Source organism: Odocoileus virginianus, unplaced genomic scaffold (genome assembly GCF_023699985.2).
Source record: "Odocoileus virginianus isolate 20LAN1187 ecotype Illinois unplaced genomic scaffold, Ovbor_1.2 Unplaced_Contig_52, whole genome shotgun sequence".
In the NCBI taxonomy this organism is placed as follows: domain Eukaryota; kingdom Metazoa; phylum Chordata; class Mammalia; order Artiodactyla; family Cervidae; genus Odocoileus; species Odocoileus virginianus.
Window position 1 is genome coordinate 162,005 of NW_027224369.1, and position 27,588 is coordinate 189,592.

At 40.7% G+C, this 27,588-nt stretch overlaps 1 protein-coding gene across 2 annotated transcripts; it reads right to left on the reverse strand.

The window, feature by feature from the left end:
* Window positions 1-9,375: 9,375 nt before the first annotated feature.
* Window positions 9,376-26,543, reverse strand: FAM111B (FAM111 trypsin like peptidase B). Of its 2 annotated transcripts, none has more exons than XM_020904863.2 (3): window positions 26,445-26,543; window positions 24,641-24,753; window positions 9,376-11,821 (listed from the first exon to the last, which is right to left on the reverse strand). In XM_020904863.2, the coding sequence occupies exons 2-3, from the start codon at window positions 24,719-24,721 to the stop codon at window positions 9,698-9,700; spliced, it is 2,205 nt and encodes a 734-aa protein (XP_020760522.2). In that variant the 5' UTR covers window positions 24,722-24,753; window positions 26,445-26,543; the 3' UTR covers window positions 9,376-9,697. The 2 variants fall into 2 exon arrangements, with proteins under 2 accessions (XP_020760522.2, XP_020760521.2); XM_020904862.2 differs by having other exon boundaries at window positions 26,387-26,541.
* Between the last annotated feature and the right edge of the window lie 1,045 nt (window positions 26,544-27,588).

A 27,588-nucleotide genomic window follows, 5' to 3' on the forward strand; every position in this document is an offset into this window, starting at 1 on the left:
AACCCTATATGCAAAACAGAAAAAGAGACTCAGATGTATGGAACAGACTTGTGGACTCTGGGAGAAGGAGAGGGTGGGATGTTTCAGGAGAACAGCATTGAAACATGTATATTATCTAGGGTGAAACGGATAACCAGCTCAGGTTGGGTACATGAGACAAGTGCTCGGGCCTGGTGCACTGGGAAGACCCAGAGGGATCGGGTGGAGAGGGAGGTGGGAGGGGGGAGTGGGATGGGGAATACATGTAAATCCATGGCTAATTCATATCAATGTATAACAAAAACTACTGTAATGATGTAAAGTAATTAGCCTCCAACTAATAAAAATTAAAAAAAAAAATATAAGTGAAAATGTAATACATACAAAAAAAAAAAAAAGAAGAGGTGATGAGAATATACAGAAGAACTATACAAAAAAGATCTTCATGACCCAGATAATCGCAATAGTGTGATCACTCACCTAGAACCAGACATTCTGGAATGTGAAGTCAAGTGGGCCTTAGGAAACATCACTATGAACAAAGCTAGTGGAAGTGATGGGATTCCAGTTGAGCTCTTTCAAATCCTGAAAGATGATGCTGTGAAAATGCTCCACTCAATATGTCAGCAAATTTGGAAAACTCAGCAGTGGCCACAGGATGGAAAAGGTCAGTTTCATTCCAATCCCTAAGAAAGTAAATGCCAAAGAATGTTCAAACTATTGCACAATTGCACTCATCTCACACACTAGTAAAATAATGCTCAAAATTCTCCAAGCAAGGCTTCAACAGTATGTGAACCGAGAACTTCCAGATGTTCAAGCTGGATTTAGAAAAGGCAGAGGGACCAGAGATCAAATTGCCAACATCCACTGGATCATTGAAAAAGCAAGAGAGTTCCAGAAAAACATCTACTTCTGTTTTATTGACTATGCCAAAGCCTTTGACTGTGTGGAACACAACAAACTGTGGAAAATTCTGAAAGAAATGGGAATACCAGACCACCTGGCCTGCCTCCTGTGAAATGTGTATGCAGGTCACAAAGCAACAGTTAGAACTGAACATGGAACAACAGACTGGTTCAAAATTGGGAAAGGAGTAAGTCAGGGCTGTATATTGTCACCCCGCTTATTTAACGTATATGCAGAGTGCATCATAAGAAACGCTGGGCTGGATAAAGCACAAGCTGGAATTAACACTGCCAGGAGAAATATCAATAACCTCTGATATCCAGATGACCCCAACCTTATGGCAGAAAGTGAAGAAGAACTAAAGCACCTCTTGATGAAAGTGAAAGGAGAGTGAAAAAGTTGGCTTAAAGCTCAACATTCAGACGGAGAAGGCAATGGCACCCCACTCCAGTACTCTTGCCTGGAAAATCCCATGGACAGAGGAGCCTGGTAGGCTGCAGTCCATGGGGTCGCTAAGAGTCAGACACAACTGAGCAACTTCACTTTCACTTTCCGCCATTGGAGAAGGAAATGTCAACCCACTCCAGTGTTCTTGCCTGGAGAATCCCAGGGATGGGGAGCCTGGTGGGCTGCCATCTATGGGGTTGCACAGAGTCAGACAAGACTGAAGTGACTTAGCAGCAGCAGCAACATTCAGAAAACGAAGATCATGGCATCTGGTCCCATCACTTCATGGCAAATACATGGGGAAACAGTGGAAACAGCAACAGACTTTATTCTGGGGGGCTCCAAAATTGCTGCAGATGGTAACTGCGGGTATGAAATTAAAAGACGCTTTCTCCTTGGAAGAAAAGTCATGACCAGCCTAGACAGCATATTAAAAAGCAGAGACATTACTTTGCCAACAAAGGTCCATCTAGTCAAAGCTATGGCTTTTCCAGTAGTCATGTATGGATGTGAGAGTTGAACTATAAAGAAAGCCGAGTGCCAAAGAATTGATGCTTTTGAACTGTGGTGTTGGAGAAGACTCTTGAGAATCCCTTGGACTGCAAGTCCATCCTAAAGGAAATCAGTCCTGAATATTCAATGGAAGAACTGATGCTGAAGCTGAAATTCCAATACTCTGGCCACCTGATGTGAAGAACTGACTTATTGGAAAAGACCCTGATGCTGGGAAAGACTGAAGGCAGGAGGAGAAGGGGACGACAGAGGATGAGATGGTTGAATGGCATCACCGACTCAATGGACATGAGTTTGGTAAACTCCGGGAGCTGATGATGGACAGGGAGGCCTGGTGTGTTGCAGTCCATGGGGTCACAAAGAGTCAGACACGATTGAGTGACTGAACTGAATTTTGAATGACACATTCTCTGCTGCTCTCCTTTGTCTTCTGGTAGGAGAAAGCTAACGAATTTCTGGCATGCCCTATGCTTCACTGCAGTGGTCCTGTTACTGTATTAGGGTTCCTCAGAAAAACAAAACCAATAGGATATGTTCATTTATTTAATACAGGTAATTTGTTATGAGATTATGTATGAATGCACATATGCATTTATTATGTTATTGACTCACTTGTTCGTGGAGGCTTGGAAAGCCCCAACATCTGCAGGGTGAACCTGCAAACCAGAGAGGCCAGATAGCCCATGATGTGTTACAGTTAGCATTTGAAATCCTGAGAACAAGGCAGTCTTGAGACCCAGGAAGAGCCAATGTTTCAAGTCCAAAGGCAGGAAAAATCCAGTGTCCCAGGTCAGAGACAGTCATACAGGGATAATTCTCTCCTAAATCGGGTGAGGGTCTATCTTTTGTTGTATTCATGCCTTCACCTGATTGGATGAGGGCCACCCATATTAAGAAGGGCAATCTGCTCTAATCTTAATCTTATGCAAAACCACCTTCCCCCCAAAACCTAGAATAACATTTGGCTAAATATCCAGTCACCTTGTTGCCCAGTCAAGCTGATGTACAACATTTTCCATCACACCAGATTTAAAGTTACTATGACCTGAAGGTAATTTTCAGAATATGTGAGAAAAAAGTTTTATGCAGAATTTTTAGAATTAGTTAAACTCCATCATCAAAAAACCAGGGGATATTTGTGGGAGGGCATTTTAAAACTTAATTCAAAAAAATGGGAAATGATGTTGGCTTAGTACTTTCAAGTGGTATACTTTCCAGAGATTCTGTATTCAACACTCAGTTACAGGAAGCCAGTAGGATTTATTCTAAATTTCATGATGCTAATAAAAATGAAGATCAGATACTGGCCCATAGTAAATATAACAGGAAGACCAAATATCCCTTGACAACACTTCAGTTCAGTTGCTCAGTCGTGTCCGACTCTTTGAGACCCCATGAATCGCAGCATGCCAGGCCTCCCTGTCCATCACCAACTCCCGGAGTTTACTCAAACTCATGTCCATAGAGTTGGTGATGCCATCCAGCCATCTCATCCTCTGTCATCCCCCTCTCCTCCTGCCCCCAATCCCTCCCAGAATCAGGGTCTTTTCCAGTGAGTCAACTCTTCGCATGAGGTGGCCAAAGTATTGGAGTTTCAGCTTCAGCATCAGTCCTTCCAATGAACACCCAGGACTGATCTCCTTTAGGATGGACTGGTTGGATCTCCTTGCAGTCCAAGGGACTCTCAAGAGTCTTCTCTAACACCACAGTTCAAAAGCATCAATTCTTCAGTGCTCAGCTTTCTTCACCATCCAACTCTCACATCCATACATGACTACTGGAAAAACCACAGCCTTGACTAGACGGACCTTTGTTGGCAAAGTAATGTCTCTGCTTTTTAATATGCTGTCTAGGTTGGTCATAACTTTCCTTCCAAGGAGTAAGCGTCTTTTAATTTCATGGCTGCAATCACCATCTGAAGTGATTTTGGAGCCCCCAAAAATAAAGTCTGACACTGCTTCCACTGTTTCTCCATCTGATGGGACCAGATGCCATGATCTTAGTTTTCTGAATGTTGAGCTTTAAGCCAACTTTTTCACTCTCCTCTTTCACTTTCATCAAGAGGCTTTTTAGTTTCTCTTCACTTTCTGCCATAAGGGTGGTGTTATCTGCATACCTGAGGTTATTGATATTTCTCCCGGCAATCTCGATTCCAGCTTGTGCTTCTGCCAGCCCAGCGTTTCTCATGATGTACTCTGCATATAAGTTAAGTAAGCAGTAGAACAATATACAGCCTGGACATACTCCTTTTCCTATTTGGAACCAGTCTGTTGTTCCATGTCCAGTTCTAACTACTGCTTCCTGACCTGCATACAGGTTTCTCAAGAAGTGGGTCAGGCGGTCTGGTATTTCCATCTCTTTCAGAATTTTCCACAGTTTGTTGTGATCCACACAGTCAAAGGCTTTGCCATAGTCAATAAAGCAGAAATAGATGTTTTCTGTAACTCTCTTGCTTTTTTGATGATCCAGCAGATGGCAACTTGATCTCTGGTTCCTCTGCCTTTTCTAAAACCAGCTTGAACATCTGAAAGTTCACGGTTCATGTATTGCTGAAGCCTGGCTTGGAGAATTTTAAGCATTACTTTACTAGCGTGTGAGATGAGTGCAACTGTGTGGTAGTTTGAGCATTCTTTGGGATTGGAATGAAAACTGACCTTTTCCAGTCCTGTGGCCACTGCTGAGTTTTCCATATTTGCTGGCATATTGAGTGCAGCACTTTCACAGCATCATCTTTCAGGATTTGAAATAGCTCAACTGGAATTCCATCACCTCCACTAGCTTTGTTCATTGTGATGCTTCCTAAGGCCCACTTGACTTCACATTCCAGGATGTCTGGCTCTAGGTGAGTGATCACACCATTGTGATTATCTGGGTCGTGAAGATCATTTTTGTACAGTTCCTCTGTGTATTCTTGCCACCTCTTCTTAATAACTTCTGCTTCTGTTAGGTCCATACCATTTCTGTCCATTATTGAACCCACCTTTGCATGAAATGTTCCTCTGTATCTCTAATTTTCTTGAAGAGATCTCTAGTCTTTCCTATTCTATTGTTTTCCTCTATTTCTTTGTGTTGATTGCTGAAGAAGGTTTTCTTATCTCTCCTGGCTGTTCTTTCGAACTCTGCATTCAAATGGGAATATCTTTCCTTTTCTCCTTTGCTTTTCACTTCTCTTCTTTTCACAACTATTTGTAAGGCCTCCTCAACCATTTTGCCTTTTTGCATTTCTTTTCCTTGGGGATGGTCTTGATCCCTGTCTCCTGTACAATGTCATGAACCTCCATCCATAGTTCTTCAGGCACTCTATCAGATCTAATCCCTTGAATCTATTTCTCACTTCCACTGTATAATCATAAGGGATTTGATTTAGGTCATACCTGAATGGTCTAGTGGTTTTCCCTACTTTCTTCAATTTAAGTCTGAATTTGGCAATAAGGCATTCATGATCTGAGCCACAGTCAGCTCCCAGTCTTGTTTTTGCTGACTGTATAGAGCTTCTCCATCTTTGGCTGCAAAGAATATAACCAATCTGAGTTCGGTGTTGACCATCTGGTGATGTCCGTGTATAGAGTCTTCTCTTGTGCTGTTGGAAGAGGGTGTTTGCTATGACCAGTGTGTTCTCTTGGCAAAACTCTTATTAGCCTTTGCCCTGCTTCATTCTGTACTCCAAGGCCAAATTTGCCTGTTACTCCAGGTGTTTCTTGACTTCCTACTTTTGCATTCCAGTCCCCTATAACAAAAAGGAGATCTTTCGGGGCATTAGTTCTAAAAGATCTTGTAGGTCTTCATAGAACTGTTCAACTTCAGCTTCTTCAGCATTACCATTTGGGGCATAGGCTTGGATTACCATGATATTGAATGGTTTGCCTTGGGAACAGACAGAGATCATTTTGTCATTTTTGAGATTGCATCCAAGTACTGCATTCGGACTCTCTTGTTGACCATGATGGCCTCTCCATTTCTTCTAAGGGATTCCTGCCCACAGTAGTAGATATAATGGTCATCTGAGTTAAATTCACCCATTCCAGTCCATTTTAGTTCACTGATTCCTAGAATGTCGACATTCACTCTTGCCATCTCCTGTTTGACCACTTCCAATTTGCCTTGATTCATGGACCTAACATTCCAGGTTCCTATGCAATATTGCTCTTTACAGCATCGGACCTTGCTTCTATCACCAGTCCCATCCACAACTGGGTATTGTTTTTGCTTTGGCTCCCATCCCTTCATTCTTTCTGGAGTTATTTCTCCACTGATCTCCAATAGCATATTGGGCACCTACCTACCTGGGGAGTTCCTCTTTCAGTATCCTATCATTTTGCCTTCTCATACTGTTCATGGGGTTCTCAAGGCAAGAATACTGAAGTGGTTTTCCATTCCCTTCTCCAGTGGACCACATTCTGTCAGACCTCTCCACCATGACCCTTCCGTCTTGGGTGGCCCCACACGGCATGGCTTAGTTTCATTGAGTTAGACAAGGCTGTGGTCCATGTGATCAGATTGGCTAGTTTTCTGTGATTATGGTTTCACCACTTAGGAAGTGGCAAAAAGTCCAAACTGAATATAATCAACCCTCTAGATCTAATTACTAGTTTACAGGAAATACAGGGACTACAGCTACACATTCAGTGACATAATAGAGATGAAACAGTGGCATCCAGAATGTAGAATATTCTACAGGACACATATGACCCAGTTTCTCCAATAAATAAATGTCTGAAAAAGAGAGATAGGAAGTGGGAATTTACACATTAAAAGTAACTTAAGAGACTTATATGACCAAATACAATGTGGAAACTGGATTCTGATTTGAATGATCCAGATGTAAAACAGACAAAAATTAACAAATTAAGGAGAAGTCAGGGGGAGGTATACACTGAGTGAAATTATCACTATAATTTTGTAAGCATGCTGATAGCAGTGTACCTATATTAAAGATGTTGCTTAGCTTTTCAATTGGGTAGTAGTCACTTGAGCATATGCACTTGTCACAATTCACAGACCTGTACAGAAAAAAGATGTATTTTACTGTACATAAACCTTAACTTAATAAAACTATGCATTGCAAAGAGAAGGAAATGGCCACAGGAGACAACTGACAGGAAAGAACACCCTGAAAAACAAAATCTGGGGTTTCAAGGGACAATGGACAAGGGTGTTTCAACTTCAATGAGCAGTAACCAAGAGTTATAACATGAACTAATCATAACTCAAACTCTCTATTGGAGCAGGGTATCCTGACAATTCCTGCAAAACAGAATTTGATCATTGTTAATGGGGTTATTATAACTGCCAAATTTTCCATTATCCTCTTTTTTGAATAAAAATTTAAGTTCCTGTATTCTGGCCATACTCCACTCTGGTATATCAGCTGTGTGAGTAGCATGAGGAGAAATGGGCTGATATGTCTCTGGGCCATGAGGAGTGGCGTTCAGGTGTGAAACACACAGTACCCAGAAATGCTGGACAATTTTGAAGAGTGGGTAGGTGTACTTCCTTTGTGGAAGAAGTGTATATAAGGTACTAGGGGGGCTAAGTGGGTAGGACTGTGATTAAGGTTGTTCAGTTCAGTTCAGTCACTCAGTTGTGTCCAACTCTTTGTGACCCCATGGACTGCAGCACGCCAGGCTTCCCTGTCCATCACCAACTCCCAGAGTTTACTCAAACTCATGTCCATTGAGTCAGTGATGCCATCCAACCATCTCATCCTCTGTCATCCCCTTTCCTCCCTGCCTCAACCTTTCTTGGCATCAGCGTCTTTCCAAATGAGTCAGTTCATAGCATCAGGTGGTCAGAGTATTGGAGTTTCGGCTTCAACATCAGTCCTTTCAATGAATATTCAGGACTGATATCCTTTAATAGGACTGGTTGGATCTCCTTGTAGTCCAAGGGACTCTCAAGAGTCTTCTCCAACACCACAGTTCTTTGGTGCTCAGCTTCCTTTATAGTCCAACTCTCACATCCATACATGACTACTGGGAAAACCATAGCTTTGACTAGACGGACCTTTGTTGGCAAAGTAATGTCTGCTTTTTAATATGCTGTCTAGGCTGGTCATGACTTTTCTTCCAAGGAGCAAGTGTCTTTTAATTTCATACCCACAGTCACCATCTGCAGTGATTTTGGAGCCCCCCAAAATAAATAAATAAGGCTGCTAGTTTACCTAACATCCATTTTCCTTTTCTTTCACAGTATTAGAGTTTAGGCTAGGCATCTGGTCAAGTAGAACAAACACAACAGTTCACAGTCTGATTATAGTTTTTAAAAATTTTATACTATTTTAAAGGTTACACTCCATTTACAGCTATAAAATACTGGCTCTATTTCTTGTGTTGTACAATACATCCCTGTAGTCTACCTCACATCCAGTAAGGACTGTACCACCTAACTGAAGTATTTTAAGTGATGCTTGAGATTGCTGAAAAGAAAAAAAGCCAATGAGAGAAAAAAAAATCAATGCTCATTTGAGCTCTAATATGTTTTGTATATCCACATGATTCTCTGAAATTTTTTTTCTAATTGAGAAATAATATTCATTATACTTTAAAGAAACAGCCCCAAATGTTGAGTTGACCAAAAAGTTTTTTTTTTTCATTTTCACCAAGAACTTTATTGAACAATGTATTTCACCATTTTGTTCCACTACCTTCTGCCATTTTTCAGGCAACTTCATAATTCCATCTTCCCAAAACTTTTTATCTTTTTGAGCAAAGAACTGTTCCAGGTGACTTTTATGTGCCAGGAATTGAATTTTTTCCTTTAAGAGAACTTTGTAAAGACCAAAACAAATGGACATCTGAAGTTGCAATGTCTGATGAAGATGGTGGATGAATCAGAACTTCTCAGCTAAACTGTAAGTATTTTTGCCTGGTTATCAAAGAAACATGCAGTCTGCGCCATCCTGACGTAAGAGTGTATACATTTTCTGTTGACTAATTCTGGGTACTTTGTGCAAGTGCTGCCTTCAGTGGCCTAATTCAGAGCAGTACTTGTTGGAATTAATCATTTGGTTTTCCAGAAGGAGCTCATAATAGAGGACTCCCTTCCAATCCCACCATATACACATCACCTTTCTTTGGATGAAGACTGGCCTTTGGTGTGGTTGGTGGTGGTTCATTTCACTTGCCCCATGATCTCTTCCATTCCACATTATTGTACAGTATCCACTTTTCACAACCCATTATAATTTGTTTTAATGGAAAGTTTTTGTTAGGTGTCAGTAGAGAATTCCATGTGGAAATGCAGTCAAGAAGGCTTCTCCCGCTTAACTTATGTGGAACCCAAACATCAAAGTGATTAACATAACCAAGCTGGTGCAAATGATTTTCAATGCTTGATTTGGATATTTTGAGTATGTCAGTTATCACTTCCATGATATAACACTGATTGCTCTCAGTTAATGTCTAGATTGGATTGCTATTAACATCAACTGGTCTATCAGATCATGGAGCATTGTCCAGTGAGAAACCTCCAGCACACAAATTCGCAAACCACTTTTGACACATACGATCAGTCACAGTACCTTCTCCATACACTGCACAAATCTTTTTTTTTTATTTCAGTAGAGTTTTAACCTTTCTTGAAATAATAAAGCATAATATGCCAAAATGTTGCCTTCCATCTTCAATATTAAAATGGCTACATAAAAATTCACCAATTTTGATGTTTTTAAAAAAATGCCTGCTGATACAACAGCTGTCACAATATTATTACAATCTAATGAAACTGTTTCAAATGAAGTTAAGACAACTAAGCACTACTACAGCCATCATACAGAAAAAAATCCAAACCAACTTTTGGCCATCCCAATACTTTAAATCCCTGGCATGTTTTTGAAAGCAGCAGCCTTTTCTTAATATTGCATGAATTCAATCTCATGATCTTGAAGTGACAAGTCTTGTTTATCGTTCTCTTCATTGTGGCTCTCATTTTTCTCTTCTTTTAATGATATGTACAACTTCTCATCTTTCTGTTTAATATCACGAAGAATAGATTCCATAGAATAGCCATATTCAATAAGGGCATAAGCCTTTTTTCCACGGCTATAAAAATGTCCAAAGGAGTGCATAGCAACCAACCTGCCAGACGCGTTAAACACTGGGGAGCCAGAGGCCCCAGTAGAAAAATAAGTATCATAACTAAGTGTGTCAGTGCTCCAGACCTCTGACAGGAAACTTTTCTGGGTAAACATAGGGAGAGCATTATAAATGTCTGAATGGGATCCTGGTACTACCCCATCTGGATAATGTTCTTTGTACCTCTCTAACCGTTGCTCTAGAGAAATCACATAACAACCATCTATTTTCTTGATCTGGCCTTCTGGGTGACCAATTAAATAAAGTAAACCATTGGATGGTTGAGGCAAAATCTGTTTTGATAGGCCTGGAGGAAATCCATTTCCATTTTCACTTAGTTTTAAAATGGCATAATCTAGACTTTCATCAGACACCACAAACCATGGCTTGATGGAAAACCAATCATCATCCTTAGGGCAGAACTCTTTAAAAGCAAAAGTGACCTTTGCACATGTGCTTATTATATCTCGCCATGACTTTGGATCTGTACCTTCTCCCACGATGAGATGAAAAACATGTCTACAGGTGAAAATAATATTATTGTTGAAAACAAAGCAAGTAGCACTGCCTTTGTTTCCATTATTGTCCCATTTCAAGAGCCCAACTGACTTACTAAGATGAATCAGACGTTCACAGATTGCAACTGAAGTAGAATTTTCAGTCACTTTTCCAAAGTGCTCTTTATACATGCTGAATTGTTTAAACGTTGACAGTTGTAATCTCTTCTGTTCTTCCCGAAAATACTTTTGTATCTGAAGTGCCTCTTTATTAAAATTTGGATACTGATGCATCATAACTTTGTTCAATATTTGTAAATTATTTACCCAGAGATCAGTTATCTCCCTTTGGACTTCCTGAATAGCATACTGCCTACCTGGAGAGAGCCTTCGCCTAACTGGTGGGATTTTTCTCCTAAAACGTTTATATTTACTACTGTAACGTTTAACTTTGGAAAAGGACCAGTATGTCTTACGTTCAGTATCGAGCCCTAGACTCTGAGATGGTAGAATTTTTTCTCTGTTGTGTTCTACATCTTCAGTTTCTCCATCTTTCTCTGGTTCAAGGACTTTGGTCTTAGACTGTGTTAAAGCCTGTGGACTGATATCTTCAGTGGCATTTTCATCTTCTGGTTTAATTTTTTTATGGGTATGTTTCTTGATAGACAGTTTTTTAGGAATGTCCAATTCTAAGATTTTTCCAGATACTTCATCCACCATGGACTTTTTTCCATAAATTTTCTTGTGATCTTCTATTACTCTCCATTCAAATGTGTCTAGGTCTGGGCGAAATCGGCCATCATTGCAAAGGGCTTCTTTGATAGTCTCACCCTTCAAGGCATAGACATAAAGTGTAGTTCCTTGTTCATGAAGTTCCTTAATCTTAAGAATCTTCTTTCTGGTCTTCCCAATAGCAAAAACGTGAAAAAGAATGCATTCAGCATCTGGATTTTTACATGGGCGTAATAACTGATCATCTTCCTGGTTACTCCTGTTTTGACCAAATGTTATTTTCAAATGGGAACCACTAGGTAGGCATCTGAGAGGCATTCCTAAATTTATATACGCATCAATTATTTTTTCTTCATAAACAATGATGTTCTTATTTACATGTTTCTCCATCCTTTCACTGAAATGGTCATGAGCACTCAGAACTGAATAGATGCTCTCACTGGGTCCACCCACTGCTGTAAACACACTACGGTCTGACTTCCTGGAGTGTTCTTTCAAACTAAAGGTGAAATGACATTTCTCAATGGTGCTCATGTGCAGGTTCTGTCGTTCAGAGGATGTTTCATGCTTGCTGACTTCACTTTTAACTTTAACGGTGCTGTTACACTCTCGTATATCAGACAGAGACTGATCAACAGGCGTGCCAGAACATGCCTCCTCCATGACAGTACCCTTAGAAAAGGAAAGATTGAAAATTTAGTAAGGATCACCTTTAATAATAATGTTCCATGCCTTTTGAATTATAAAATCAAAATACACCATGCTGCATATGAGTCTGTCAGTGCTTTTGCGTATCATTTAACAACTTTTGAAAACACAATTTGAGGGGCTATATGATAGTTCACCATACAATAGTTTTTAATCCATTCTTCTGTTGCTGGATATTTAGATTATTTCTAATTTTTTTACTACTCTAAATATGACAAACTTTTCAATACACAAAACATTTTGCCTAAAGTCTGAAAATATTTTCCTACGCTAGATTCCCAGCAGTGGAAATAGATTCTAAATGTAATTCACCATGTACAGTGCCAAACTGCTTTCTCAGAAGGTCACATCAATTCACCTTAACCGTTCTTTCCTACTGCCCAAGGAAATCAGTATTATGGTTAATTCTTCAAAAGGATTTGAGTACTACTATTTCAAAAGTTTGGTAATTGGGAGATCTAGCTTGACTGTTTTTTACATTTATATTTATTTACTTACTAACAAAGCTGGTTTAACACATCACTTGGACATTTGAAGTACCACCTTTTAAAAAATTCCTGTGAAATATTTACTGTCCAGTTTATTCTGTACATGGTATCAACAGCACAAAGGAAAGATACTAACATGATTAATAAATCACAGGACTGGATAGATATACAAATCCATATTCAAAACATATTATACATATACAATCAGTTGGCAATAGCCTAGGAAAAAGTATTTTGATAATCTGCTGGCAACAGATTCTCCTCTGTCCATGGGGATTCTCCAGGCAAGAATATTGGAGTGGGTTGCCATTTCCTCCTCTGGGGAATCTTCCTGACTCAGGGATCAAACCCAGGTCTCCTGCACTGCAGGCAGATTCTTTACCCTCTGAGCCACCAAGGAAGCCCATAACTCAGGCAGAGGAAACAGCAAATACATGGCGCTGGGATTTAAAACATGCCAAGATTGTTCCAGGAACAGCGAGAAAACCAATAAGGCTACAGTTGGAAAGTGAGAGAAGTACAGCACTGTGAAGCTAAAATGACTTCACACACTACTTTAAGTTATTAAACTTTAATTCTGAAAGAGATTGGAAAGCATTGTAGGATTTGAACCAAAAGTGACATAATCCGAATTCTTTGAACAGAATCACTCTGGTAGGTCTGTAGGTACTTGAATTTAGCAAGATAAAAATGAAAGTTTCAAAAGAAATTATAGGCTATTATATTATTCCAGGTAAGAGAAGATGATTGCTTAGACCAAGGTGGTAGTGAGAGAGATAATAAAAAGTTGTTCAATTTTGGATATATTTTAAAAGTAGAGCTGACTGGATTTACTGATACATTGCATATTGATGGTAGAGAGTGGGATCAATGCTGACTCCTGTTTTTGAATAGTGATACAAAGAATGATAGGAAAGGAGCAGATTCTTGGGACAAAGAGAAAAAGAAATCATCATTAAGTCTGAGATTCCTTTTGGCCATCCAAGTAAAGAATTGCATTAACAGCTCTGATACAGAAGCCTGGAGCTCAGAAGAGAGGGCCAGATACCTCAGTTCAGTCGCTCAGTTGTGTCTGACTCTTTGGACCCCATGGACTGCAGTACGCCCGGCTTCCCTGCCCATCATCAACTCCTGGCGTTTGCTCAAGCTCATGACCATCGAGTTGGTGATGGCATCAGCTATCTCGCCCTCTGTCGTCCCCTCCTCCTCCTAGAGAGAGGACGTCTCAGATTAAATTAATCTGAACTTTCTTAGGCTTCCCTAGCGGCTCAGTTGGTAAAGAATCTGCCTGCAACACAGGAGATCTCCTGCAATGCTAAAGACCTGGGTTTGATCCCTGGGTCAGGAAAATCCCCTGGAGAAGGAAATGGCAACCCACTCCAGCATTCTTGCCTGAGAAATCCCATGGAGAAAGGAACCTGGTGGGCTACAAACCATAGTGTCGCAGGAGTAAGACACGATTTAGCAGCTAAACCACCACCATTAAATCTCTTGGAAATTTCCGATGGCTCAACATACATGTGTAATATTAAATCCATCACATTAAAACACCAAAAGGAGCTTTCCTGGTGAGTCAGTGGTAAAAACAAAAAACAAAAACCTGCCTGTCAATGCAGGAGATGCGAGTTCAATCCCTGATCCAGAAAGATCCCCTATGTTGCTGAGCAACTAAGCCCATGTACCCCAACTGCTGACTCTGTGCTCTAGAACCTAGGAGCCACAGTACTGAGCCCGCGTGCCACAGTACTGAAGCCAGAGCCCACGAGAGCCCATGCTCTGCAACGAGACACCTCCTCATGAGAAGGCCTCGAAGTGCAGCTGGAGTAGCCCCTGCTAGCCACAACTGGAGAAAGTCCATGCACTAAGGAAGACCCAGCACAGCCAAAGATAAACAAATCAATGAAATTTCTTAAAAGTATCAAAGAAAGTGTTTAGACAGACTAATACTAGATTGCTATAAGGTCTAAAAAATAAAGAGATTTAGTAGCAAAGGGAATATGGGAGAGGAGGTTACTGTCTCCTGAGATAGCTAACCTGTCCCAGGACACAGAGAGATTTTGGCTAAACAAAGGAGGTAAAGAGAACTTTTGAAGGAAAGGTTAAGTGTGTATTGGGTTATGAGGATGGTTGACTGTCAACTTCAGAGTGGAATGATATCAGAAGTTGGGCAGGAGGGGAGCTGAGATCAGTAAAGGAGAGATACAGAGATGTGTGGGCTTGATTTTGCAGGAGTTGAGGGCTGATAGGACAACCCTGAGCTTCATGCTGAGTGACAGCAATGAATGCAACAAGAGGTGAGTCCTCTGGCCTCAAGGTGAAGATAGGGGGTGGAAGGTGATTATAGACAGGTGGGGGTCAGACGGAAGCATGGAGATTTCTGGGCAAAGGTCGCTCCTGCAGTTAGTGGTATGAGATTCATTTATACAGAGCAGGGTGACTAGGATATCCTGTTGATTCCTTAAATACTGCTCACTTGAGTAATAGATACAAATCTCTCAAATCCTGGAAGCAAAATTTGTTCTAGGAATCAATATAAAACTCCCCACCCACTTTCTCCTCCACATGGGAAGTCTTAGGTTTTAGTACAACATTCTCCTGGAGGAAAAATAAAGCTAAAGCTTGTTAGTCAAGATAACTACTATGATCACAGTACCTAAGAGGGAAAATTGAGATTGGAATAGTTTAAATAACTTGTTCAAAGTCAAGCAAGTTTATACTTAGCCAAGCAGAGACTCAGGGTCTTCCTGTGCTTTTCTCAGTGTCCCATGATAAATATAATTGTAAATATATAAAATATACAACATAAATATATAGAAGTTTTAATAGGACCTCTATAGTGTTTAGGCAAAAACTTTCCTTTTTTTCCTTTATTTTTATTAGTTGGAGGCTAATTAATATTGTAGTGGTTTTTGCCATACATTGACATGAATCAGCCATGGATTTACATGTGTTCCCCATCCCAATCCCCCCTCCCGCCTCCCTCCCCATCCCATCCCTCTGGGTCTTCCCAGTGCACCAGCCCTGAGCACTTGTCTCATGCATCCAACCTGGGCTAGTGATCTGTTTCACCCTTGATAGTGTACTTGTTTCAATGCTGTTCTCTCAGAACATCCCACCCTCGCCTTCTCCCACAGAGTCCCAAAGTCTGTTCTGTACATCTGTGTCTCTTTTTCTGTTTAGGCAAAAACTTTCAATTGTATAAAGCACAGATAAAAGAAATATTCAAAGAACTTACCCCTTGAATAAATCAACAGGTAAATGTCTTCCTTAATGCATTTTCTTGACTATGTCTATTTATGCAAATTTATGCACGCAGTAGATTTCATCCAGTTGATTTGTAGGCTTACCTGACTGCCTGAACAATACAATATGCAAATCCAGCACCTTCATACGTGAGTTGACCTCAAATCAGAAACTCAGTTAATGAAAGCAAGTAAACATTCTATCCTGATGCTTTTCTTTAGTGTTTGACCAGAAGATTTAAAGTTCCCTAGCACCTATGGGACATTGTAAAAGCAGTGCTAAGGGGAAGGTTCATAGCAATACAGGCTTATCTCAAGAAACAAGAAAAAAGTCAAATAAATAACCTAACTCTACACCTAAAGCAACTAGAGAAGGAAGAAATGAAGAACCCCAGGGTTAGTAGAAGGAAAGAAATCTTAAAAATTAGGGCAGCAATAAATGCAAAAGAAACTAAAGATATTATCTAGGGTGAAACAGATCACCAGCCCAGGTTGGGTGCATGAGACAAGTGCTTGGGCCTGGTGCACTGGGAAGACCCAGAGGGATCGGGTGGAGAGGGAGGTGGGAGGGGGGACCGGGATGGGGAATACATGTAAATCCATGGCTAATTCATTTCAATGTATGACAAAAACTACTGTAATGATGTAAAGTAATTAGCCTCCATCTAATAAAAATAAATGGAAAAAAAAAAAAGAAACAAAAGAGACCATAGCAAAAATCAACAAAGCTAAAAGCTGGTTTTTTGAAAAGGTAAATAAAATTGACAAACCATTAGCCAGACTCATCAAGAAACAAAGGGAGAAGAACCAAATCAACAAAATTAGAAATGAAAATGGAGAGATCACAACAGACAACACTGAAATACAAAGGATCATAAGAGACTACTACCAGCAGCTATATGCCAATAAAATGGACAACTTGGAAGAAATGGACAAATTCTTAGAAAAGTATAACTTTCCAAAACTGAACCAGGAAGAAATAGAAGATCTTAACAGACCCATCACAAGCACAGAAATCGAAACTGTAATCAGAAATCTTCCAGCAAACAAAAGCCCAGGACCAGATGGCTTCACAGCTGAATTCTACCAAAAATTTAGAGAAGAGATAACACCTATCTTACTCAAACTCTTCCAGAAAATTGCAGAAGAAGGCAAACTTCCAAACTCATTCTATGAGGCCACCATCACCCTAATACCAAAACCAAAGATGCCACAAAAAAAGAAAACTACAGGCCAATATCACTGATGAACATAGATGCAAAAATCCTTAACAAAATTCTAGCAAACAGAATCCAACAACATACTAAAAAGATCATACATCATGACCAAGTGGGCTTTATCCCAGGAATGCAAGGATTCTTTAATATCCACAAATCAATCAATGTAATACATCACATTAACAAATTGAAAGATAAAAACCATATGATTATCTCAATAGATGCAGAAAAAGCCTTTGACAAAATTCAACATCCATTTATGATAAAAACTCTCCAGAAAGCAGGAATAGAAGGAACATATCTCAACATAATAAAAGCTATATATGACAAACCCACAGCAAACATTATCCTCAATGGTGAAAAATTGAAAGCATTTTCCTTAAAGTCAGGAACAAGACAAGGGTGCCCACTCTCACCACTACTATTCAACATAGTTTTGGCCACAGCAATCAGAGCAGAAAAAGAAATAAAAGGAATCCAGATAGGAAAAGAAGAAGTAAAACTCTCACTGTTTGCAGATGACATGATCCTCTACACAGAAAACCCTAAAGACTCTACCAGAAAATTACTAGAGCTAATCAATGAATACAGTAATGTTGCAGGATATAAAATTAACACACAGAAATCCCTTGCATTCCTATACACTAACAATGAGAAAACAGAAAGAGAAATTAAGGAAACAATACCATTCACCATTGCAACAAAAAGAATAAAATACTTAGGAGTATATCTACCTAAAGAAATGAAAGACCTATATATAGAAAACTATAAAACACTGATGAAAGAAATCAAAGAGGACACAAACAGATGGAGAAATATACCGTGTTCATGGATTGGAAGAATCAATATTGTCAAAATACTACCCAAAGCAGTCTATAGATTCAATGCAATCCCTATCAAGCTACCAACGGTATTTTTCACAGAACTAGAACAAATAATTTCACAATTTGTATAGAAATACAAAAAACCTTGAACAGCCAAAGCAATCTTGAGAAAGAATGGAACTGGAGGAATCAACCTGCCTGACTTCAGACTCTACTACAAAGCCACAGTCATCAAGAGAGTATGGTACTGGCACAAAGACAGAAATATAGATCAATGGAACAGAATAGAAAGCCCAGAGATAAATCCACGAACCTATGGACACCTTATCTTTGACAAAGGAGGCAAGGATATACAATGGAAAAAAGACAACCTCTTTAACAAGTGGTGCTGGGAAAACTGGTCAACCACTTGTAAAAGAATGAAACTAGAACACTTTTCTAACACCATACACAAAAAGAAGCTCAAAATGGATTAAAGATCTGAATGTAAGACCAGAAACTATAAAATTCCTAGAGGAGAACATAGGCAAAACACTCTCCGACATAAATCACAGCAGGATCCTCTATGACCCACCTCCCAGAATATTGGAAATAAAAGCAAAAATAAACAAATGGGACCTAATGAAACTTAAAAGCTTTTGCACAACAAAGGAAACTATAAGCAAGGTGAAAAGACAGCCTTCAGATTGGGAGAAAATAATAGCAAATGAAGCAACAGACAAAGGATTAATCTCAAAAATATATAAGCAACTCCTGCAGCTCAATTCCAGAAAAATAAATGACCCAATCAAAAAATGGAACAAAGAACTAAACAGACATTTCTCCAAAGAAGACATACAGATGGCTAACAAACACATGAAAAGATGCTCACATCACTCATTATCAAAGAAATGCAAATCAAAACCACAATGACGTACCATTACACGCCAGTCAGGAATGGCTGCTATCCAAAGTCTACAAGCAATAAATGCTGGAGAGGGTGTGGAGAAAAGGGAACCCTCTTACACTGCTGGTGGGAATGCAAACTAGTACAGCCACTATGGAGAACAGTGTGGAGATTCCTTAAAAAACTGGAAATAGAACTGCCATATGACCCAGCAATCCCACTCCTGGAGATACACAACAAGGAAACGAGATCTGAAAGAGACACGTGCACCCGAACGTTCATCACAGCACTGTTTATAATAGCCAGAACATGGAAGCAACCTAGAGGCCCATCAGCAGATGAATGGATAAGGAAGCTGTGGTACATATACACCATGGAATATTACTCAGACATTAAGAATTCATTTGAATCAGTTCTAATGAGATGGAGAAAACTGGAGCCCATTATACAGAGTGAAGTAAGCCAGAAAGATAAAGACCAATACAGTATACTAATGCATATATATGGAATTTTAAAAGATGGTAACGATAACCCTATAAGCAAAACAGAAAAAGAGACACAGATGTACAGAACAGACTTTTGGACTCTGTGGGAGAAGGCGTGCATGGGATGTTCAGAGAACAGCATTGAAACAAGTATACTATCAAGGGTGAAACAGATCACCAGCCCAGGCTGGATCCATGAGAGAAGTGCTCAGGCCTGGTGCACTGGGAAGACCCAAAGGGATCAGGTAGAGAGGGAGGCGGGAGGGGGGATTGGGATGGGGAACACATGTAAATCCATGGCTGATTCATGTCAATGTATGAGAAAAACCACTACAATATTGTAAAGTAATTAGCCTCCAACTAATAAAAATAAATTAAAAATAAATAAATAAAAAGAATACTGCAGTGTGTTGCCATGCTCTCCGCCAGGGGGTCTTCCCAACCCAGGGACTGAACCCGGTCTCCTGCAGTGCAGGCGGATTCTTCACTGTCTGAACCAGCAGGGATGCCCCGCTTTATATACAGCAGTGTGCATGTGCCACTCCAGATCTCCCAGTTTATCCCTCCCCTGAAATGGTTTCTTATTGGTGGTTTTATAAGTTTAATAACCTCTGCCTGTTCATGTCTTTTACCCATCTTTCTATTGGATTATTTTCTCTTTTTATTATTGAAAGTACTTTATACACTTTACCGTCCAAGCCACCATGGAAGTTTTTCAACTCTTAACTGTAATTTTAATTCCAGAAGTGTGTGGGCTCAGTAAGCCATGCAGAATGTGGGATCTTAGTTTCCCATCCATGATCAAATCTGCATCCCCTGCATTGGAAGGCGGTTTCTTAATCACAGGACCACCAGCTGTGTGCTAAGTTGCTTCAGACATGTCTAACTCTTTGTGACCCCATGGATTGTAGCCCACCAGACTCCTCTGTCCATGGAATTCTCCAGGCAAGAATACTGGAGTGGGTAGCCATTCCCTTTTCCAGGGGATCTTCCTGACCCAGGGATTGAACCCAGGTCTCCCACATTGCAGGCAGATTCTTTACTCTCTGAGCCACCAGGGAAGCCCTTGAATCACCAGGGAAGTCCCTTAATTGTATTTTTACTATTTTTCTTATTTTATTGTACTGTATTGGCTAAAATCACCAGTACAGTGTGACAATGATTTTGTAATCACCAGCTAAAAGCAAGTATTCCTCCATTCTCCCTGATTGTAAACAAAGTGCTTCTAATGATTACTTAACACAATATTTCCTGTAGAATTTTTGAAGATGCCCTTAATTAACATTCTGGTATGTCCTTATTTATATTTTTAAGAATAAGAAAGCAGTCAAGATAGATTAATCCTAATATGGCCTATTCTTATTATTATTAAAACCTCTGGAAAGAATACAAAAAGCAATGCCCTGAAATCCCACTCTGGCCAAGATGGAGAAAAACAGACCTAACTTAAATTATTCCTTGAAACAACTGGATAAATGGATAAAATTATGAAATGTTTTTCAAGGCATGAGACATTAGGCAAGAAAGGACAGTGATCCTTGAGAAACAGAAAAAAAAAAAAAAGAAGCAAACCATATAAGTTTATTTCCTGAAGACAGATTCTGGTTGCCAGGAGTGGGTTGGGGTGGGGGTGGTGAAGGAAATGGGCCAAGCTGGTCAAGAGTACAAACTTCTAATTATAAGACAGAGATCTAATGTACAGCATGGTAACTACAGTTAACAAGATTGTATTGTATATTTGAAAGTTGCTAACTAAGAGAGTAGATCTTAAAAAGTCCTCGTCACAAGAACAAAATTTAACTTTGTGAGGTGATGAATGTGGTAATCATTTCATAATATACCATAATATACACATATATTCAATCATTATGTCATCTATCTTATATTCAATTAATTTTTAACAAAGATGTAAAGGCAACCCTTTTAAGAAATTGTGCTGGAGCAAATAGATAACATACGTAAAAATTAATCAATCAATTAATTAACAAATACTAATGTGTGGATTTGGGGAAGGAAATGGCAACCCACTCCAGTATTCTTGCCTGGAAAATCTCATGGACAGAGAAGCCTGGCAGGCTACAGTCCATGGAGTTGTCAAGAGTAGGACACGACTTAGCAACTAAACCACCACTGTGTGGATTTACTCTTAATATTGTTCAGCCTAAATACTGTATTGTATCACTACTGTAATAGAACATATGGTATTACTATTGCTGTCTATACACTGCACCATAAAAATAATAAACTCAAAGTGGATCATAGACTTAAACCTAAAATTATAAGACTTCTAAATGAAAACCCAGAGGAAAATTTTTGTGACCTTAGATTTGGTAAAGTATTCTTTGGTATAAAACAAAAGCACAATTTTTAAAAATGGATAAAATGAACATCATCAATGCTGAAAACTTTTCCCCACTAAAGACAGGATTAAGAGAATGAGAAAAGAGAAATAATGAAAAGACAAGCCACAGACTGAAATAAAGTACCTGCAAATCTTTGACAAATCAAGCATTTCTAACATATATAAAGCACTCTTGAAACTCAGCAATAAGAAATGAAAGAAGCCAATATAAATATGGTCAAAATATTAGAAACTTGACCAGAGAAGATATATGCAAGGTATTGGGTGGATGGAGGACAACGGTGAGCAAAAGGGAATTATTTCAGGTGATGGAACTCTTTTGTATCTTGATTCTAGTCACGGTTACGTGACTGTGGGCATTGTCATAAGCCATAGGACAGTACAGGCTTTCTTGGTGGCTCAAATGGTAAAGAATATGCCTGCAATGCAGGAGACCTGGGTTCGATCCCTGGGTAGGGAAAATCCCCTGGAGAAGGGAATGGCTACCCACTCCAGTATTCTTGCCTGGAGAATCCCCACGGACAGAGAAGCCTGGCAGACTACAGGTCCATAGGGTTGCAAAGAGTCAGACACGACTGAAGCGACTTCACAAGCATGCATGCATAGGACTGTACACTAAAATATTCAACTTAAAATTTAAGCTAAATCCTTCTTTGTAAATAATACAAGGATAAGAATCATAAATACTTCTTTACTTAATAAAATCCAAATACCTAAACACGAAGTTCAAGAAAGTGAATGATACAGCAGCTGTTCTCCAAAAAGCTACTGTACCTCTGTCCAATTTTTTTCCATTGGTCATAAAGGTGTATAGAAATAATTCATGCCAGTGCAGGAGCAGATCTTGATTCCTCAATGTGCCTGTTTAGCCAAAAGGTTTTGGGCAGGAAGGTTCAGCTACCAAAGTGAAAAGTGAAGTCGTTCAGTCATGTCCAACTCTTTTCGACTCCATGGACTGTAGCCCGCCAGGCTCCTCCTATCCATGGAATTTTCCAGGCAAGAGTACTGGAGTGGGCTGCCAGTTCTTTAAGCCTGAGACCATCAGAGGGCAAAGAAGCTGCCCTGGGCGAACATGAGAGACTCACATCTGGATGGTGAAGAATGAACTTTGAAGTTACTGTAGCTACATTGTCACTAAGCAGAAAGCCAGCCAGAAGAGTGCAGGAAAAGCAGAGTACAGAGACTGAAAACATAAATAAGTCCTTGGAAACACTGTGTTGTTTTTCAGTCACTCAATCGTGTCCGACTCTGTGACCCCATGAACTGCAGCACGCCAGGCTTCCCTGTCCATCACCAACTCCTGGAGCTTGCTCAAACTCATGTCCATTGAGTCAGTGATGCCATCCAATCATCTCGTCCTCTGTCATCCCCTTCTCCTGCCTTCAATCAATTGTGTATTACTGAATTAAAGCTCAGTTGACCTCTGGACTTTCCAGATGTGTGAACCAATGAATCCACTTATTTTTTCCTTCAAGGGGCTCAAAATGTCTTGTTTTGAAACAAGACTATACAAGCTAAATAAATATTAGCAAACAATGCTGATAAGAATGATAGATTTCACCACATAGAATCTTGCAGTGGAAGGGTATTTCGGAATAGTATTTCTTACATTTTAACGTGCAGAAGAATCATCTGGGTATCATGTTAAAATGCAGATCACGTAGATCTAAGAAGCTATTAGATGGCATCAAGGCCGCTGGTATACAGATCACACTTTGAGAAGTAAGGACAGAGTTCCTTAACCTAGAGTAGCAGTTTGCAACTTTCTGCAATGATGGAAATGTTCTGTATCTGCTTTGTTCAATATGGCAGCCATGAGCCACATATGGCTTCTGAGCACTTGAAGTGTGGTTAGTGCACAAAGAAAATTAATTTTAAATTTCATTTACCTTTAATCCAATGAATCATTTTTGTTATTTCAAAGTTAGATGATTTTCCCCTGACAAAATGTTTTTACTGATATAAAGCCTACTGTGATCTTGTACCAAATTGTCTTCCCAGTATTACTTGTCTCCTATATTCTTGAATTCTCCTTATATACCATCAAGTCTAGCTATACTATTCCTCAAATAGATTTGCCTGTGTACATGACTTTACCCAGACTATTCCCTTATACTTGATCCACCTACCTTGTGAAATTGTGGCCATTCTTTAAGATATTTCTCACATGACATAACTTTAATTTCTTGAGTCTGAATTAAACACTCTTCTCTCTGCACTGTAAAAGCACTTGTTTACATTTTGATTTAGTATTACCATTTTGCATACTTTGAGTAAAACCGTGTGTTGGTCCAAAATTAGGTTCTGAAGTCTGATTGCCTGGGTTCGAATCCTTGCTCTGAAGTCCATTACTTTTGCAGTTTTAAGAAAAGGGTCAGTTTCTTTTTTTTTTTTTCCATTTATTTTTATTAGATGGAGGCTAATTACTTTACATCATTACAGTAGTTTTTGTCATACACTGAAATGAATTAGCCATGGATTTACATGTATTCCCCATCCCGGTCCCCCCTCCCACCTCCCTCTCCACCCGATCCCTCTGGGTCTTCCCAGTGCACCAGGCCCAAGCACTTGTCTCATGCACCCAACCTGGGCTGGTGATCTGTTTCACCCTAGATAATATACATGTTTCAATGCTGTTCTCTTGAAACATCCCAAGGGGTCAGTTTCTTAACTGAGGATCAGTTTCTCTATTTAGGGATGATAATATCTATTGCAAAGAGTTTTATTAAATGTTAAAGGAGATAATCCATAGGAAGTGACAAGCCTAATTCCAAGTACTCAGTAATTTCTCAGTACACATTAACTACGTTATTATTTTTGCCCATCTACATTTCCAGTGATACTAAGTGTCTATACTGTCACCTTGCTGTTTAACAAGGTATTCTTTGCTTTGTTAATTCATATACTATCATTTTGTTTTTACACAAACATATGTATGATCTCCCTAAATACATTTTAAACAATACATGAGAAGGGGTTATAATTGCCATTCTTTATACACTTATCCCCTTCAAGGATCCTAAGACAGTGCTATAGTTAGAGTGCCATTCCAGCAAAGTTGTTTAAAAGTACACACACCTGGTCACAAAGAATCAGACATGACTAAGTGACGGAACCTACTGAATGTAGCCTGATCCATCATACATTTATAGTTTATGCTTTTGTGTGAGTATGAACCTTATTTACAAAATCCTTCACTACCAGAGTCATAAAGGTATTCTCTTATATTTTTTATTAAATTTTGAAGTTTGGACTTTCAAAAAAAAAAAGTACACACACCTTTGCTGCTTCAGGTCTGGTACTCTGGTCATTTCCTGTAGCACTGAATGACGTATCCTTTTCAGTCTTGAGGAAATTCATGATGAGTCCTAGGAGAATATGACTTTCTGCCACTGCCGAGATAGAGAAACAAGGGTTGAATTTACCACACGCTTAATGACTAAAACAGTAAAACACAAGATATATGAAACCATAAGTTTCAAACACTGGCTATCAGGCAGGGTACAACAGTGATCTCTGACCCCTAACAGAGAGAGAGAAATCAGAGGTAGGACCTAGGGACATCTAGCCTCCTGTCTGGGGAGCATCTCCAGGCTGCATCTCAGGGAAGGGAGACACAAGCAGAGCCTGGCAGTTGCCCTGAGCTGAGAAGACCAGCTAAGAGCCCTGTTGGGCCCAGGAGGCTGGAGTTTGTAGGGCTAGAGTACTAGAGAGCTACAGCTACACAGAGTGTCAGAGATCTGCAGTGGGTACCCCTGAAACTTCAGCTAACTAGTGGTCTGTTTCCCACACTCAGCCGAGAACACTTTCCGTTTCCCACACTCAGCCGACAATAATTTGTGTTTCCAAAAGTCAAACTGGCAAACTTCAAAATTCATAACATAGTAGAGGACAAAGCCTCTAAAGTGGGATAAAATTAGCTGTAGACCAAAGGCTGCTCTGGTCCCACCCGACAAAACTTAAAAGCAAGGTTTGGAAGCATAAAACTTTTCCAGTAACACAACTAGAACAAAGCTCAAGAATACTGATAGGAATAGAAATATTTCTAGCATCCATATATGTGAAATTGACAAAGTTTGATATACAGTACAATTCTGAGGCATAAAAAGAAGCAGAAAAATGAGATCCACAATGAGGAGAGAAATCAATGAACAGAAACATATCCAGAAGTGACTCAGATGATAGAACTAGTAGACAAGAACATTAAAACGGTTATTATCCTGGATATCTAGCCAAACAAAGTGACAGGGACCTGACTTGCCCTTCAGTCTGAAAGCAAAAAAAAAAAGACAATAAGCTAAACAGATGGAACAGGAATTTGCAAGGAACTAGACATCATGCAATTCGGGGCAGTGACAAATGAAGGGCATCCTGTGATGACTCCAGCTGACTGCCTTAAGAGATTCCAGGCCAGGGTGCCACAAGGGGCAGCCAGGCAGGGCCTGTTGGCATTCCTGCCTTGAGGAGACAGAGCTGAGAGACCAAGGTGGCAGGAGTTCAAAGGACACAGAAGAAAGAGACCTGCACAGAGGGAAGTCCGGATATATGAACACTCCGAGGCATTCAGCTGAGAACTGATCACAACAGCAATGGAAGAACTACCTGGGGCCAGGAAAGAACCTCCGCAATCCATCAAACCTTCGCGAGGTGATACTCCTTTTAGAAATCTCAGTTTCCTCATTTGTAAATTAAGGATAGATCAAACTTGTATTGGTCCTGAGAATTCTCCCCTCTGAATTTTTTTTTTTTTTTAAAGAAGAAGATACCTGAATCCCATCCTCAGTACGCTTGGGATGCAGTTATGGGAATCTCCACTATTAAATCAACTTTAACCACTCCCCCCTTCCACGCCCAAGGCACACAAACGTTAACAGGAATAGCTCCCTAGACTATCTGAAAGTGTCTAAACTCGACCTTTCAACCTGGGGAGGGGGTTCCACCACAACAGAAAACTGCTTATGCCCCTCCCTCCAAAACTTTTTTGGATCTGGGCTGAGAACCCTCTAACTGGTGCCTTTGACAAACCTGCGCCTCGCCTCCCCAAGAATTCCACGTCCTCCTCAAGACCAGAGGAGCCACTCACAGAAGCGGAGAATCTGCCCCAACGGTGAGGGTGATGGCGGGACACGGATCCGCGATGGTCGCAACGATGGCGCTCGGCGGGAACTCTTCCCTCGCGAAAGAGGAACCCAATTATCCCCAACCGTCTGGCCAATGGTAGGCCAGGTTGCGGAGGTCGTCTGCCCTCATTGGACAGCAGCTCGCCCCCTGCAGAAGCGATTGGCCGAGCCACTGAGAGCGGCGGCCGGAAAGGGTGGGTGTGGACCCGGTGGCGCGGCGGTTCGCGCGCTGGGAGACGCGCGCCCAGCCGCCCTGCTGAGCCTGAAGACGCCGCCTCCAGCCCGTCCATTGGCGCGAGACCCCGCACTCTTGCCGCAGTCCGAGACCTTGTTCCGGGTCGGGCTTCGAGCCGTCCTGTCTCTTCACCCAGCCCGCGCATCCGCGTCCGCTGCTGTCAGGAGCGGGCGGAGTCGGCGGACTCACCCGTCCCCGCAGGGTTCCTTTCACGGCCAGTGCGCGGAGCGGCGGGCAAAGCGCTCGGCCTCCGGAGCCGAGAGGGCCGCAGCCCGGCCCGGCGGCGCAGGGAGCTCGGCCGTCACAGCTCTTCGGCTGCTGCCTGGCGGGCGGCGACAGTGGACTGGCCTTTGGAGAGGCTCCCCACCCAGCCCATGGGACGTCGACGCTGTGAGCTTCATCAGCTTCCAGAGCAGAAATGGCCCAAAGCTGGCAGCCAACTTTCTGTCCCTAACGAAGGAGCCAGCTTAGCCTAGAGCTCGTTGCGCACGGATCCTCTGGCCAGGAGGAAGAGACCTGCTCCTGCCCTCCTGGTTCGCAGGCCGTGCATGAGGAAATGCAGAATTTTCCAGTCCCAAGGGATGGCTCCAGAGTTAGGCATTTCCAAACTGACAGCCAAAGAAGGGGCTTGAGAAAACATCGTACAGTTTAAGAAACAATAGGAGGGGATGCCTTCAGTATTAGGTGCTATTTTGGAAAAGCTGGTCAAAGAAGGGGAAACGCAACTGATACGTGAAGATGGTGACAACTCGTTTGAAATAGGTGTTTATGTAAAAGTCGATGATATTGGAATAGTACTGAAAGCTTTTCCTAACTTGGCTTAATGTAAAATATATACAGAGAAACTGTAATCACTGCTTACATTTCAGGTA

Coding starts and splice junctions, on each gene's coding strand:
- FAM111B (XM_020904863.2), bottom strand. CDS start 24,721: ATGAATTTCCTCAAGACTGAAAAGGATACGTCATTCAGTGCTACAGGA. Junction 11,822..24,640: donor CCAGACCTGAAGCAGCAAAG/GTGTGTGTACTT, acceptor TCCTTTTCTAAG/GGTACTGTCATGGAGGAGGC.